General features: G+C 35.4%; 2 protein-coding genes and 2 pseudogenes across 2 annotated transcripts; 2 read left to right on the top strand and 2 right to left on the bottom strand.

The window, feature by feature from the left end:
* The first annotated feature begins 1,676 nt into the window (after positions 1-1,676).
* On the top strand, positions 1,677-5,032 carry LOC103838841 (annotated as a pseudogene).
* A 1,981-nt stretch (positions 5,033-7,013) lies between these two features.
* Positions 7,014-8,215, bottom strand: LOC103838866. Its single transcript, XM_009115318.2, has 2 exons — positions 8,092-8,215; positions 7,014-8,008 (listed from the first exon to the last, which is right to left on the bottom strand). The coding sequence occupies exons 1-2, from the start codon at positions 8,213-8,215 to the stop codon at positions 7,014-7,016; spliced, it is 1,119 nt and encodes a 372-aa protein (XP_009113566.2).
* Positions 8,216-12,680: 4,465 nt separating this feature from the next.
* LOC103838839 (ATP synthase subunit delta, chloroplastic) lies at positions 12,681-13,594 on the bottom strand. The gene has a single exon (XM_009115289.3). It carries the CDS (start codon positions 13,518-13,520, stop codon positions 12,816-12,818), a length of 705 nt encoding a protein of 234 aa, XP_009113537.2. The 5' UTR covers positions 13,521-13,594; the 3' UTR covers positions 12,681-12,815.
* Positions 13,595-13,619: 25 nt separating this feature from the next.
* Positions 13,620-14,389, top strand: LOC108869639 (annotated as a pseudogene).
* Positions 14,390-14,991: the final 602 nt, after the last annotated feature.

The raw sequence follows: 14,991 nt of genomic DNA, 5'->3' as shown, positions 1-14,991 counted from the left end.
CAAGAAGTTGAAGGAAAAGAGGATCAAGCAAAAATTAATAAACCTTGGATTGAGGCAGAGATCAATGAGTCTGGGGTTGAGGCAGAGATTAATGAGCCTCGGATTGAGACGAATAGAACCAATGAAACTCCAACACCACAACATGGGAATCAGACAAAGGATACTCCCACACCACCACATGGTAGGACTAAGACAATGGCTGCGAGGAGACTAGTGACAAAGGCGATTGGTGTGGAAACAGAGGAAAAAAGCAGTGAGAAAGTTGTGGAAGAAGAGAAAAAAGAGGAAGAGGCTGTGAAAGTTGTTGAGGAACAGACTGGAGAAGTTGTCGAGGAATAGGCTGGGGAAATTGTTGAGGAATATACTGAGGAAGAAAAGCAAAGGTGGATCATGGTCATTTACAAGGAAGCACTGAGTCTTTGGATCATGCATAGGTGCAAGGATAAAACAATGATGTATGGCAAACCGAGAGGCAGGCTAAGGAAGACTGTTGATGTTGCTGCACTTAAGAGTGGCAGACCAAAGAGGAAATGTGAACCATCACAGTGGGTGCGGACTCCTTTCACGGAGGGAAAGAAGCATAAAACAAACCCTTAGTCTTATGTATTTAGGATTTTATGTATTTGGGATGTTAAGTATTTTGGATGTTTAAAACTTAGTAGTAGAAGGCTTTTATGTATTTGGGATGTTAAGTATTTTATGCTTTTGAATGTTTAAATCTTGGTGTGTTGCAAAAGGTTTAGAAAACTAAATTTACAGGTGTTACTATGCCTAATATGAGTTAGATGGATAACTAGAATTACTAGGTTTATTACGCCAAAAAAACACTAAAAAAGATATACCAAAAACTAGTAAACACATTATATAAATATATATATATATATATTATTAAAAAAAAATTAAAAATGCATTTCACTGGTAAAACGTGCAGCCGTTATAAATATATACTAGGTTAAGACCCGCGCCTTGCGCGGAATGAACGTTATATATATAAATTATTTTATATATAATATGTTTCTAACCTATTATGAAATAATAAATATATATTTAATAATTAAAAAGTCAGTAACCAAAAGAATATTTTTTTCTATTTGATATAGTATATAATTAAATTTAAATGATAGTAACATATATATATATATATATATCATATTTTAATATTAATATTTAATAAAGGATGCTTTTTGCTCATGTTTTTTTATCATTTGTATTTGTTATAGCAAAAAAATTAAATTACTGATAACAAAATTTTCATTGTGGGATTAATAGTTTAAGTAATTTATTATATTTTCAACAATAAATTTATCAATATTTTTTCAAATTTTTTATCAAAATAAAATTGTTCAAAGTAAATTTCAAAATTAAGATATTTATTTATTTTCTTATATGACATATAATTTAATTTAAAATGATATATATATATATATATTTACATATATATATATAAATTTTTTTAAAATTTTTTTTTTTAATACTTATTAAATGAGACTTTCAACTTATATGATTTTTTAATTATTTGTATCATGTCATAAAAAACATTTTAAACCATAGATCACAAAATTTGAATGTGAAACTTTTAATGGTTTTAGTAATTTATACTCGTTTTTAAAAATTCAAAATATAACATATAAAGAATTTTTTTTAATTTTTATTAAATGGCTACTATGGTTTTTTAATTTATTTTAATAGATACACTTTATTTTTATCAAATCTTTATTATTCAAAGTCATTAATTGTCATATATACTTTAGTCATATTAGGTAATTCTATAATTTTATTTATGGAAATAATGAAGCACATTAATAATGTTTTTATGGTTAGTTTAATAAAAAGTTTATTATATATTTAGATGGACCAACCTATCTAACCTATACTAAAAAGGAGATATACTCCAGAGAGAAGCATGCCACGTCAACAAATTAATTCGGACCAATCAAATTGTTTTAATGTGCCATGTCACTTAAGCAAAAAAAAATCTAACCGAAGGATGGCTTCCTTCCTCTCTTTTCGTTGTCTTTCCAGTTTCTCTCCATCCCACTTTTTAGCTGTTCCAAGTTTTTATTCCATTAACTTCATCCATTATTGCCATCTTCAAAACAAAAGTCATAGATCTTTCTTCGACTTCCCGTTTTCCCTCTATAAAACAGATGCAAAATGAAATAATATATAAGAAACTATGCGTACCACTGAGAATTACAGCAAAAGCTAGGCTTCAATCTATAGAGATGGGGCTTTTGCAAAAATCCCTTTTTATACAGTTTATTTCGACATTTTTGATTGTTAGTGTCTCTTTTATTTTCCTTGGAGTTTTCTCATCTCAGATTCCATGTCGGCCCGGCTTCCTAAAATCTCATCTCAGATGCATAGGTCAAACCCGACTCTTTCACTTCGTCGTCAGAGTCCTACTCCAAATCTTTCCTCACGCACAATCCTCAATCTCCAAACAAGCACAACAGCTGATGACGATGAAATTGGAGTTGAGATCGCCATGAGGGTGGTTAGATTCGCCAAGGGCTAGGTCCGTTCTCCTTTTTGAGCTTTCTCACACACCCTCTTTCCAAGCTTTTACATCTGTCTTGATTCCGATTTGACACCAAAATTTTGATATTTATGAGGAGAGTGCGTAAAGTTCGAAACTTTATGCAATTATAGATTCGTTAATGTAGTTAACAATGATGAGATCTGCGTGTTGGTGATTCTAAAGTAGATATTCTCGAGGGCCGAGTTCGATTAGTGTAAAGTAGCTAACTTTTCAAATTTGTCTTTGATTCGAGTCTTCAACATTGAAAGAGGAACACTTTTACTATAGTTGTAGCCTGCATTGCTGGTGTCTATTCGTTTAACTAAAACTCTGGATCTGATCATTTTTCTGTTTTGATTCACAGTTTCCCCTTTTGAGCTCTTCCCAAAATGGCAACGGGACAACTGTTCTCTCGGACCACACAAGCTTTGTTCTAAAACTATAAGCAGCTTCCTGTTCAACGAATGCTTGACTTCGACTTCCTATGTGGTAAACATTTAACAAACTACACTGTCCTATGTTGGTTTCGTTTTGATCAGTTTTAGATTTTGACATCAAAGCTTTATACAGGATGTTAAACGCCTTCTCTTGCTGGAATAATTGTTTAAAGCATCGAACTTGAAGGTTGGATTTTGTGGTTACCATTCCTAGCTTTCTTAAGGTTCACACAGCAGTGTAGAGGAGAGTCAGAGCCGTAAGAACTGCTAGACAGACTGTGCGAGAGCTGTTCTTGGTGTTGGTGCAGCTTCAAGATCTTAAACACTGAAGGTATAAATGTTATCTACAAACCATATCTTCAAATTTTCTTTTATCTCCTTTTTGTTTTATTTTGTACGAATTTATCTTATACTCAAATGATTGTACTATATCTCTAAGTTGTGTATATCTTAATATTTATTCAGTTCTTATCACTTATGACCAAAACGCTATTATCTTTTGATTGTTGTTGACTTCGCTGTTGCTTTTATTCTCAGAGGGAAACAAAAATGGGGAGAAACCTCGGTTCAGCGTTTAGGCAAGAGTTGGCTAACCTTGACAAAGATCCAGATACTAACAAGACTGCAATGAGCAACTTGAGAACCATTGTGAAAGATTTGAATCCAAAAGCTCTACATGTGTTCCTCACTCAAGTTTCTGAAACCAAAAAGTTCGGTTCTGACTCTGGCGGTGGCTACACGGTCTCTCTCTTCGAAGGCCTCGCACGTTCCCACGGAGTCAAAATCGCTCCCCATGTAGAAACCATCATACCGGTTATCATAACTACATTGAGCTCTTGCGAAGGGTATGTAAGTGTTCAACAGGCTTGCTCAAAGGCGGTAGCAGCTATAGCCAGATACGGAATCGATCCCGCGACGGTGGAAGACAAGAAAAATAATCTGATCCATTCTCTTTGTAAACCTCTCTCTGACTCTCTTTTAGACTCTCAGCATGAACAGCATCTTGCGTTGGGAGCTTCTCTCTGCTTGAAGTCGCTTGTGGACTGCGACAGCTGGCGTTTTGCCTTTAGTGAAATTGTTAATACCCTTTGCCAAAGCTTAACCGTTGCTCTTGAAGCCGCTTCTGAGTCTCACATGGCGCTTGTGATAGCTCTCGCTAAGCGCAATGCCTTTATCGTCGCGGCATACGCGAGGCTTTTTGTGAAATCTGGTCTGAGGATTCTTGATTTGGGCGTTGTGGAGGGTGATGCTCAGAAACGGGTTTTGGCTGTGCAGATGCTTAACTTCTTGATGAAGTAACTGAATCCCAAGAGTATGTATTCTGAGGTGGAGCTTGTGTTGCAAGAGATGGAGAAACACGTGGATGATGAGGTGTATTTCGTCAGAGTGGCTGTTCATGAAACGTTGGGTACAGCAGAGAGATTGATAAGAGAGGCTGCTGGAGAGAACTGCAAGATTCAATTCTCAGGTGTTGAAGGTGATAATATGGAGTCAGTTTGTTTCCATGAGAGTGGCAGAAGCTCTGAGTTTAATGAATCTGTTTGCTCTATGAGCAATCACTCAAGAAGGTCGAGACAAAACGGGAAGAAGAGACGGTCGGAACGTAACAGGCACGGTTTCACACAAGATTCATTCGCTGTACTCCTAGAGAACAGAGAGCAGCTAAGGCAGGACAGTGAAAGCTCATCGTCGTCATCGATACATGATCGGTCTGGTACTACTACTCCAACAGAAGACATCTGTGAGAAACCAAAGTCAGATTTGGATTCTGAGGCCAAAGAAGAGATTGTAACAGAGTTAAGAAAGGACAGGAGCAAGAAGAGTGTGTTGAGATGGGGTTTGAGTTTCTTCTCTGTTGTAGTTGCAGGGCTTGCTTCCTTCTTGTGGGTGAACCTGCGAGATGATATGATGCTGCCTCCTCATCTTATTCCTACTTGGAGCGCAAGCAAGTAATGAACATAGAAAGATTAGGACTTAAGTAGCTTCAGATTGTGTGGAGGATCTTTGTCTTTTTACTCTCAAAAAGAACTTTGTACCAATGTCATTGACTAATATAAAAACAACACTTGCAATACTCCAATTTAGCTAAACCGGAATCAAGACGTGACGAACCAAACATTGCAAACCAAAAGGCAAAACCTTAAGTTGGTGTGTGAAGTTGTGTACACAAGATCACAATCTCATACTGAGACATAGGTGGTGTACTGAGACATAGGTGGTGGGCACGAATCCAAATCGTGTGAAGGTAATTGTGGTGAGACATAGATATCCGGGTTTTTGGAGGTAATTGTGATGATCCGTTTCGTCTGAATAAACAATTATCTGATCTGATTCGATCCATATCCACCTGAATTTCTCTTTTGAATATTCCCTTTGTTTTATAATATAATGGTTTAAAAGTATTTTTTGTTTCACTATATAAATTGAATTTTTTTTATATTTCAATGTAACTTTATATATTTATTGGATATTGTGTAGTAAATTAAATTATGTAAATTATTGTGTAATTGATTAAATTTATATATTAAATGACAGTTTTCTAAAGTAATAACTTTTAAATATTACAGATTTTAATTAAAATTGATTATATTTTGAAACAGATAGAGTTATCTATAAACTAACTCTATATAGATATGATGACAAAATTGTAAAGTGGTCTTACCTTGAATTTCTCTCATTCTGTGCATTCCTAATTGGAAGGAGATAATCAACATCTAATATTATGTTACTCACAGTATATTAGAAATGGTCGAACCGTAAACCAATTAAGTATGATGTAAGGAAGACATAAAGATGTATTTTCAGTTATCACAGATATATAATCAATTGACAAACAAATTAATATTCAAATAAAACTAAAGCAATATTTTGTAACGTCAAAATAATAAATGATAAAAAAATATATTATGTTAATAAAATAAATTTTAGATTTTAAAGACTTCTAATTCATGTAATATTACAAAATTCGTTATTACAATTAATATTTTACCATTAGATATATTAAAATAATATTGTAGATCGATATTCAACTGTCAGTTTTCAACTATTACATGTAAAAAATATTATTAAGTACGTTTTTTTTTTGAAAAGTGGGTTTTATATTTTAAGTAGGTTATTGGAGTACTTTTCTTTTCTTGAATTTATTCGAGGTGAGATTCCGATCTTTTAAACTAAGCTTTATTTATATATTTTTTACATAACTCTAAAATCTCGGACTTGATTCTTCATATTTATTAGTTAATTATGTTACATATAATAGAAATAATTACTTCAAACTAAAAATATAAAAAAAATCAAATTTAGTTATATATGATTTAATATACAAAAATTCACATACAAATAAAAATGATAAATGTAACAAATTAAAATATATTATCCGCGCGTAGCGCGGAGAAATGATCTAGTTTCTATAAGGATTCTAAGAGTCATTCTAGTGATGACACGTGGCTACAAGAAAATATTGTAATGCTTCTCAAATAATATATAAGGGATAATATTATTTTAACACTTAGTAATACCTATGGTAATCTTCAAGGTATTAGTAATACTACCAGACACATAGTAATACTTTGGCAATTTTTACGTTTATATAGTAAAATCATCTTTAAAATGAAAGTTTGGTAGTAGAACCAATGATTTTACCCTATTATTATAGTCAAAGAAGACATTTACATAAATAATTTACCAGAAATATGTATTTTGTAAAATTCTCCTTACTATATTGTTAACCATTCACATACGAACAATGAAAGTTAAGGAAGTTTTTCGGGAAACAGTTAAGATTTTCTTAAACTATTAAAAATAATTAACAAAATAGTCTAATCTATATATTTATTATAAACCTTGCCTACGAATTAAAAATAATCATATAAAATAGTCTAAATTACACATAACCAGTAAGACCTAGTATTCCAAATTACACATAATAATACCCATAAAACCTAGTATTCGAAATGACACATAATAATGCCAGTAAACAATAGTAGTCCAAATTTCACATATTAATCCAAGTAAAATCCAATATTCCAGATTACACATAATAATACCAGTAACACCTAGGAGTTAACTGAACCACTTCCACATTCAAAATACGATGTCATATCTCCTCTTCTGGCTCTGCCTCTTCCTCTGGCTCCTCTAGCTCCCCTTCTGCCTCTTTTTCCTCTTCCACAGGATTCTCCTACTGATAGAAATCTTGTTTGTTGTGGTTTTCTTTTCTTCTTTTCAAAATCTGGAGGAAGTAGTTTCTTTGCTCTAACATCTTCTGGTACAACCCAATCAGACATATGAGGAACATGATATATGGTCATGTGATAAGCTAAAGCCCATTGCTCCACCAAATAGTATTTTGAACAATACTCAGAAAGATGGAGTTCCCTTCCCGCTGCCGCAGTCATGAATGTGGCAGCAGCCACTCCATGCACACAAGGGTATTTGTCTTTATAAAATTGCTCACAACTGCAAGTATTCATAGCCATATCAACAGTATAAACTTTGCCGTCAGTACCATGCACACAGTACTCAAGATGGAAGATGTTTAATTCGTCAACCGTAAGAAAGCCCGCTTCAACATATCTTTTAGACATTTCGGTTTCAAAAATAGGCACAAGCTTCAGTGTGTATGGTATTTCAGCTGCCTCCTTCCTATGGTTGTTAAACAATTCAGATATTTTTGCAATGATAACATCAAACATTGGTAGTAAGGTGTACTTTCTCGCTTTCTTAATAACACCATTAAAAGATTCTACTGAATTGGTGGTATCAACATTGTACCTATCTCCTCTGAAGTAACGTCTAGCCAATTTCTTCTCTTCAACACTTTTGTCAAGATACACTGCTGCACTAGGATACTTCATGCGAAAAGCATGATAAAGGTACCTTAACTCAGCCTCCGTATAAGCGTGTGCGCATTCTCTGAACTTGAACACACAAGTATCTTTGTTGTTATGGACGTGGCTTTTAACATTCTGAGACAAATGCCATATACAATACCCATGTTCGACCTCAGGGAACACTAGACGTATTGACTTGATCAAGCTTTTGTTTCTATCTGAAAGAAATACCAATCTCGGGACATTGGAAAGTGCTATTTCAACTGTTCCATAAACCATATCCAGCTTTCATAACTCTCACCATCTGCTACACCAAACGCAATTGGGTAGTGGTGATGATCAGGATCCTGAGCATTCACAACAAGGAGAACTCCACCATGGACATTCTTGATGTGTGTTCCATCCACAATGAGGACTTTCCTCATTGTACTGAACCCTTTTGGCCTCATCCACTATACACGAGTTCTTGTGCCGATATTTTTCTGCTCCAGCATGTGCATATAACAGTATAATAAAGTAAAACTCTTTTCTGGACTTCCTCGCACTTCATTAGCAGCTTCTCTTTTTCCTCTCCATGCTGAGGTGTATGATACATGCACACCAACCCTTCGATGAACCAAATCGATCAGAACTTTGGGAACTGGTGTGTCAAATGTACCAGGATAATCTTGAGCCAAAACAGATGCAACGATTTGTGATGTGCCTTTCCTTCTATCAGACAGTGTTCTTGTACTAACAACATAACATGTATGCTGCTTGATGTAACTTCTAACCGTCCAAAGATATGTATTCTTTAACTTTGCAGCTCGCACAAACCACTTGCAGCCGTCTTTGGCTCCTCGGCATTTAAGCACAAATCTCTTAGTATTCGACTTAATTATATCAAACTCAAAACATTTATGATGTGAAGTCGTCTGAATATGGACTTTTGCTTCCTCTTTGGTTCTAAATTCTTGACCTAAAACCAAACTTGTACCATCATCCCGTGGCTAATAGACAACTGTGGTCTTATTTATGTATCTTCAAACACATGCTCATCTCTTTCCGTGACATTCTCATGCATCTCAATGTCTCCGTGAAAATTGAGCACACCACCAGTACCTTCATTACCAGTTGCATCATTCTCAGTACCATCTTCATCACCAGCCTCTCTATCAGGCAGTGTTCTTGTAACGACAAAACATGTATGCTGCTTGATGTGACTTCTAACCGTCCAAATATCTGAATTCTTTAACATTGCAACTCGCACAAACCACTCGCACCCATCTTTGGCTCCTCGACATTTAACCACAAATCTCTTAGTATCCGACTTAATTATATCAAATTCAAAAGATTTCTGATATGACGCCGTTTGAATAAGAACTTTTGCTGCCTCCTTGGTTTTAAATTCTTGACCTATAACCAAATCCATACCATCATCCCATCTGTGATTAACACCATCATGCATCTCAATGTCTTCGTAAAAAGTGACCACACCACCATTACCATCTTCATCACCAGCCTCTATAGTCTCTTTATCAGATATACCGACATAGACATCAGTTTCATCATTCTCAGTACCATCCTCATCACCAGCCTCTATAGCCTCTCCATCAGATAGACCGACATAGCCGTCAGTTTCATCATCCTCTTCTGAAAGTTGCACTTCTTCATTGATGAACTCCACATGTAGAACACTTCTACACTTCTCATTATTTACTTGCAGTAGATAACCAAAAATGTCTTCATCATTCCAGATGTATGATGGCTTGTACGAATACAATACCATTGGAAAGTAACTAATCTTCACTTGCACCTTAGATTCATCTACCTTTACCTTTCTGCAAATACGCTCAACCAAACCATAGTAAGTGATCTCCTCCATTGATTTGCTCAACACAATCGTGTGAATTTCATCTTCTCCTTCACCATCTCCCGAGATCCATTTTATTTCAGCCCCATCTTTCATATAATATCTCCCATAATCAAAACAAATGATTGTGCAATGCAGATTTTGCATTTTCCTGAAATAAAATAGAAAATCATTATTAAGATGCTTAGAATTAATTTTCACACCGTATAATCTTCTCTTATTAATACTAATTTAATTCAGTATTATACATAGTAATACTATAAATACTAGTAAGAATTATAAATATAGTAATCCTAGTAGTTCCAGTAAAACTATTTTGCCTTAGTAAAACTAGTTATACCAGTAATACCCATAACTTATCCTTGTACTAACTAATCCGCTTTTAGGACGATATTGTTAGGATTTTACATTACCCATGATGTATAATTCATCTTAAATAAAACTACACATAAAAATCATCAAAACACACATATATAAAATATACCCAAAATCTATAAACACAGTTTTCAAAATCTTTTTTAGTCTCTCATAATTTTCATTCGATCTTATTTTTTTTTACACTAGCTCAGATATACACTTGTTTTTAATAACATTTCAATAAAAAAATCATCAAAAACGGACGTAAAAATACCCGAAAGCCCTAAACACAGTTTTTGAAATCGTTTAAATCTCTCAAATTTTCATCAAATCGTATATTTTAAACACTGCCCATGATTGATATACACGACATTTTAATGTTATTTTACAAAAAAAATCATCTCAGACGAACAAGAATTACCTGGTTTAGGAGCTTCAAAATCGCCAATGGAGGTTGAAAAGGAGGAGAGTGTACGGGGAAGAAGAAGGACATGTGGACCAACTGAACTCTCATTGGTTAAGGTTGTCTTGTGGGCCATGTAGGTAGTTGAATTGTGGACTACTTTGAGGAGTGCGAGGATAAAAGGGTAGGGAGAATAAAGAGGGGGTAGTGAGAATGAATTTAGGAGGGAATGGAGTATATAGAGTTAATCTCCCAAATAAACACAGCTCATAAAAACCCTTTTTGTTAAAAAAAAAATACATAAAAGATAAAATTCTCACAACATCATTGATTAAAAGTTTTAAAAGTGTTTTTTTATTAAATTTATATTTCCAGTAAACAAGCAACGACTGCATCACTCCCACAGAGATTATAACATACATGTGCAGGCGACATAGCCTTGATACAAAAAGATATAAAACCCAAATATAAAGAAGAGTGATGGTCGAGGGAAGATTCTTATGAACTCTTGATAATATATCCAACTTGCTCCTAAGCAATAGCTGTATTTCTGCTCGGACTTGGCATTTTGGGTATCGGTTCGGTTTGATACATATATTTCGGGTATCCGGCAGTTCAGATTGGGGACTAGAGGATCTATTTACTGCCTGAATCATTATCGGTTCAGATATTTTTGGGCCCGGTTCTGATAATAAAACTAGGAACCAAAAAAGATTCAAAAAATTTGGTTCTCATTTGGTTTTGGTTCAGTAAATTCGGGTAATTCGGATTAAATATCAGGTATTTTGGGTAAAATATTAAATAATTCTGATGATTAGAATAAAAATTATGGATATTTCGGATTACTCTGGATATTTCGAATAAAAGTATTCATATATTTTTGAGTAGTTTGGATACTTTGTAATAACTTAGTTTTCTTCAAATACTTTCTGATACTTTTAACTGATTTTTAAATCATAAATATATATTTAGTTATGTTATATGTATATATAACTAATATTTTTATATATTTGGGTACTCATTCGATTATCAGTTCAGAACAATGGCCTAATGAAGTCCAATTATCAAACCATAACTTAGTGCAGATACTTGAGCCTAATTCATAAATTAAAAACAGCTAGTAGAGGCCTAAACTTCATAAAGATTTCCAAATCCAACTGCCAACAGTGGATGCATCAAGATCCCAAAAAAATTTCTCACCAATTAATTGCAAACATATCCAGGAAACCCCTAATGAGTAATAAACGACAAAGATCAGCCAGATTAGTTTAAGGCTTAATACCTTGTTCCAAACTGTGAGCCTTCTTTAGCCTAGTCCTCCACAACGCTTATGAGTGCATACAAATTTTCAACTAATTTTTGCTCTTTTTACCATTACGGGATTCCTATCCATAAGAAATTGTTGCACATCTGTTATATCTTCTTCAGGCATTGGTTGGCGGTAAGAAGATAGAACACCAAAACATCACTGTCGGGTAAATAACCGAGCTAAGGAGCTGTAGACGGCCTGCAAAAGAAAGGTGTTTCAAAATCCAAGATGAGAACCAGCTGTAGAGCTTATTGAGGAGGGGCGGATAGTCTTATGTCCAAAGTTTCCTAGTAGTTAGGGAAACCCCAAGATAGGACTTTGGGTAAAGAAAACTGCTACATGAATGAAGATTGTGACATGGAGGTAAATGAAGTATTCATCATTATGCACTGAAGCATCTTGGAAAAAATCGTTATAAGAGAAGGATTTTCCTTTTTGCACAAAAAAGAGATTAACTTATTTTTTAAAGAGAGAAATAAAATTTTAAATTTGTAGATCTTGTTGTCCAAAAACATTTTTTGGTACATCTTTAACTTTATGGTTACATCTGAGTAATAGCAGAATGGACAAAGCATTGTACGTGTTTAACACATTATGTGAGCTTTTAGCAACATAGGCTTTTGTAAGATCTTGTATGACGAAACATTGAGGGGTTCAAGGGCTTTGTACGAGTTGGTAAACAAGATAAAACTAGTGCAACAAAGCAAAGAGTGTTTTGATTTTGTTGAAGAATCGATTTAGACAAACTTGTAAGTGCCTTTAAAAAGATAAATCTAATTATATTTTCTTTTGTAAAGATAATCTATGTGTTATCTTGCGTTATAGTTCATGTACTAGATTAGCTTTAACACTTTCAAAAAGCTCACAACTCTATGTAGCTTGCTCCTTAACCAACCTTAAACTAGAACATTGTTTCAGTGGACAGTACGAACTCGAAAGTGAATTTCACCTTAGAACCTACAGAACTAATTGAAAAAAACCTGAAATTATTATAACTATTATAACTGTATACACATCATGTTGATGATCGATGGAGAAAAAGAACAAGAAGAGAGAAAGAATATTAAGTTGCACAACAAAAAGCGATTCTCAATGCAATTGTTTTCAAGCAGCTAACTGAATCTCGCCGAGTTCTAGCTGAGCAGCGATATCCTCAAGCTGCTTCTTCACACTCATATCAATAAGCTTCGACCCGGAATCGCCATACCGAATCGTGAACCCAGCGACAAGGCTGGGATCAAGAATCGTCTTAACCCTCACGTTCTTGGCTCCGGTTAACTTCTGAACCTGTTTGGCGATCTGAGCAAGTTGCGGCGGCTCCAGTTTCACCACCGATCTAACCTCAGCCAATTGCGTATCAGTTATCTTGTTGTACACCATCTCGAACTCCTTCACGATGTCCCTCACTATGTTGATCCGATTCGCATCGACCAAGATGTTGAGGAAATTCGAGGTGTGGCTCTGGAGAGACGAAGATTTCACGATCTCGTCGATCACGAGACGCTTCTTCTCGACCTCGACGGTGGGATTGGCGAAGAAATTGAGTACCTGTGGATCTGAGAATACCTTCTCTAGCTTTTCTACGTCTGCACTCGTTAGTTCAAGAGTATCGTTCCTCTTCGCAACATCTGCGAGAGCCATAGCGTAACTTCCGGCTGCTGTAGCTGACATTCTCGTTCCCGCCGCGTTTCCCCCACCGATGCGGAGTGGTAAGTTTGTTCTTCGAATAGGAAGAGATTTCGCGATTTGAAAGGAAGATGGTGGAAGTTTCGATTGCAGAGATAACATGGTTTGCTGAAGAGACGCCATTCCAGAGGGTAGAGATAGAGAGAGAGGAGAGAAGAGAGTGATTTGCAGTTTCTCAAAAGACGAGAGAGGAGAAGAAGAAGGTAAGATTTTGGGAATAACAAACGGACGGTGGAGATTTCTTGTTGAGGAAAGATCGAGGGTAGAGAATAGAAGGATTATCTTGTGTTGAGGTTTCAGAAGGATTACAAGAGAACAGAGGAGTCGCCACGTGGACTTATATGATAAGTAGGATATCTGTGTTCCGTAATGAGTAAAAGAATCAAGTTATCCAAAAACTTTTATGCCACAAATTATAATGTCAAACCTAATATCGGTAATCACGTTCAGAAACAAATCAAACGATAATAAAAGAGATGGGACCAGAGTTTCCGTTTATTGAAAGTGTACCAGTCGAATCAAGTAAAATGATACACGTATAAACTTTTGAGAAATAAGAGCATGTCGACAATAGTTTAAGAGTTCATAGTCAGTTTTTCTCACTCCCTCTTCTCCCTTGTTCCCCCCTTTTATAAGCCATCTCATCTTCTTTGTCTCAACCCATGTTCAAAATTGCGCTAGGCGTGAATCCGGTGGTTGAGCTGAGCCTAGCGAATTGCTAAAAAATCGGAGATTAATTCTGGAGTTTATTTCATTATTTTTGAAAATTGTATATATAATTAAAAAAATTATGTAATGAACATTGATTGGTGCTGTGGTCCGGTGGTTATTGGCTTAATAAATTGTCCTCCAGTTCCCAAGTTCAAAGCTGAGAACCTGTTTTTTGTTTTTTTATACTTTTTATTCATTAATGGTATAACTGTAATATTTTCATCTTCTTCCTCAAGATTTTTAGGGTTACCCAGAAAATTTTCCATGGCTGCCATCCTTCATTTTACAGATTTCATATGTTTCCTTTGCGATTTTCTTGCTGTTTTCACTTTAAACATGTGGATTTAACATGTTACACATGATTTCAAGCTGTAAACCCTCAAAAACGTAAATTATTTAGATGACTCCGATTTAGTGGCCGAGTAGGACGTAATCGCCACGCTGACCTACCGCTCAGCGGTTTTCCGCCGCTTAATCGTCCAGTGCGGGCGCATTTTAGAACATGGATCTCAACTGCTATCCGGAATCATCATTACTTCTACTTGTTTGCATAGTCGTTGCCGAGGTAGTTGGCGGCTACATTCGGCACCGCATCTAAGTCTTGTGTCATGCTTCATTGAGCCATCACAATGCATATGGTAGAATCCTTCTGTGCAGGTACGTAACGCCCCGTTCCCCCGTCGTCCGAACTGGGTTTCCGAGCAAGTGTTATGGACACACGTCTACTCATTTTAGACGATCCAATGTGTCCCATTACTGGTTCCAGGAATCATCGGACACATTTCCTTATATAAAATATCATCCACCCATATCCTTATACTTCTACTTATAGTCCTAGTCCTTCGTACATGGGAAATGGAGAGGAGGGGGTGAACAATTGGAT

The sequence above is a fragment of the Brassica rapa genome, chromosome A09 (assembly GCF_000309985.2).
Source record: "Brassica rapa cultivar Chiifu-401-42 chromosome A09, CAAS_Brap_v3.01, whole genome shotgun sequence".
In the NCBI taxonomy this organism is placed as follows: domain Eukaryota; kingdom Viridiplantae; phylum Streptophyta; class Magnoliopsida; order Brassicales; family Brassicaceae; genus Brassica; species Brassica rapa.
Note: the sequence above shows the minus strand (reverse complement) of the source record. Positions and strands in the feature narration are given on the sequence as shown.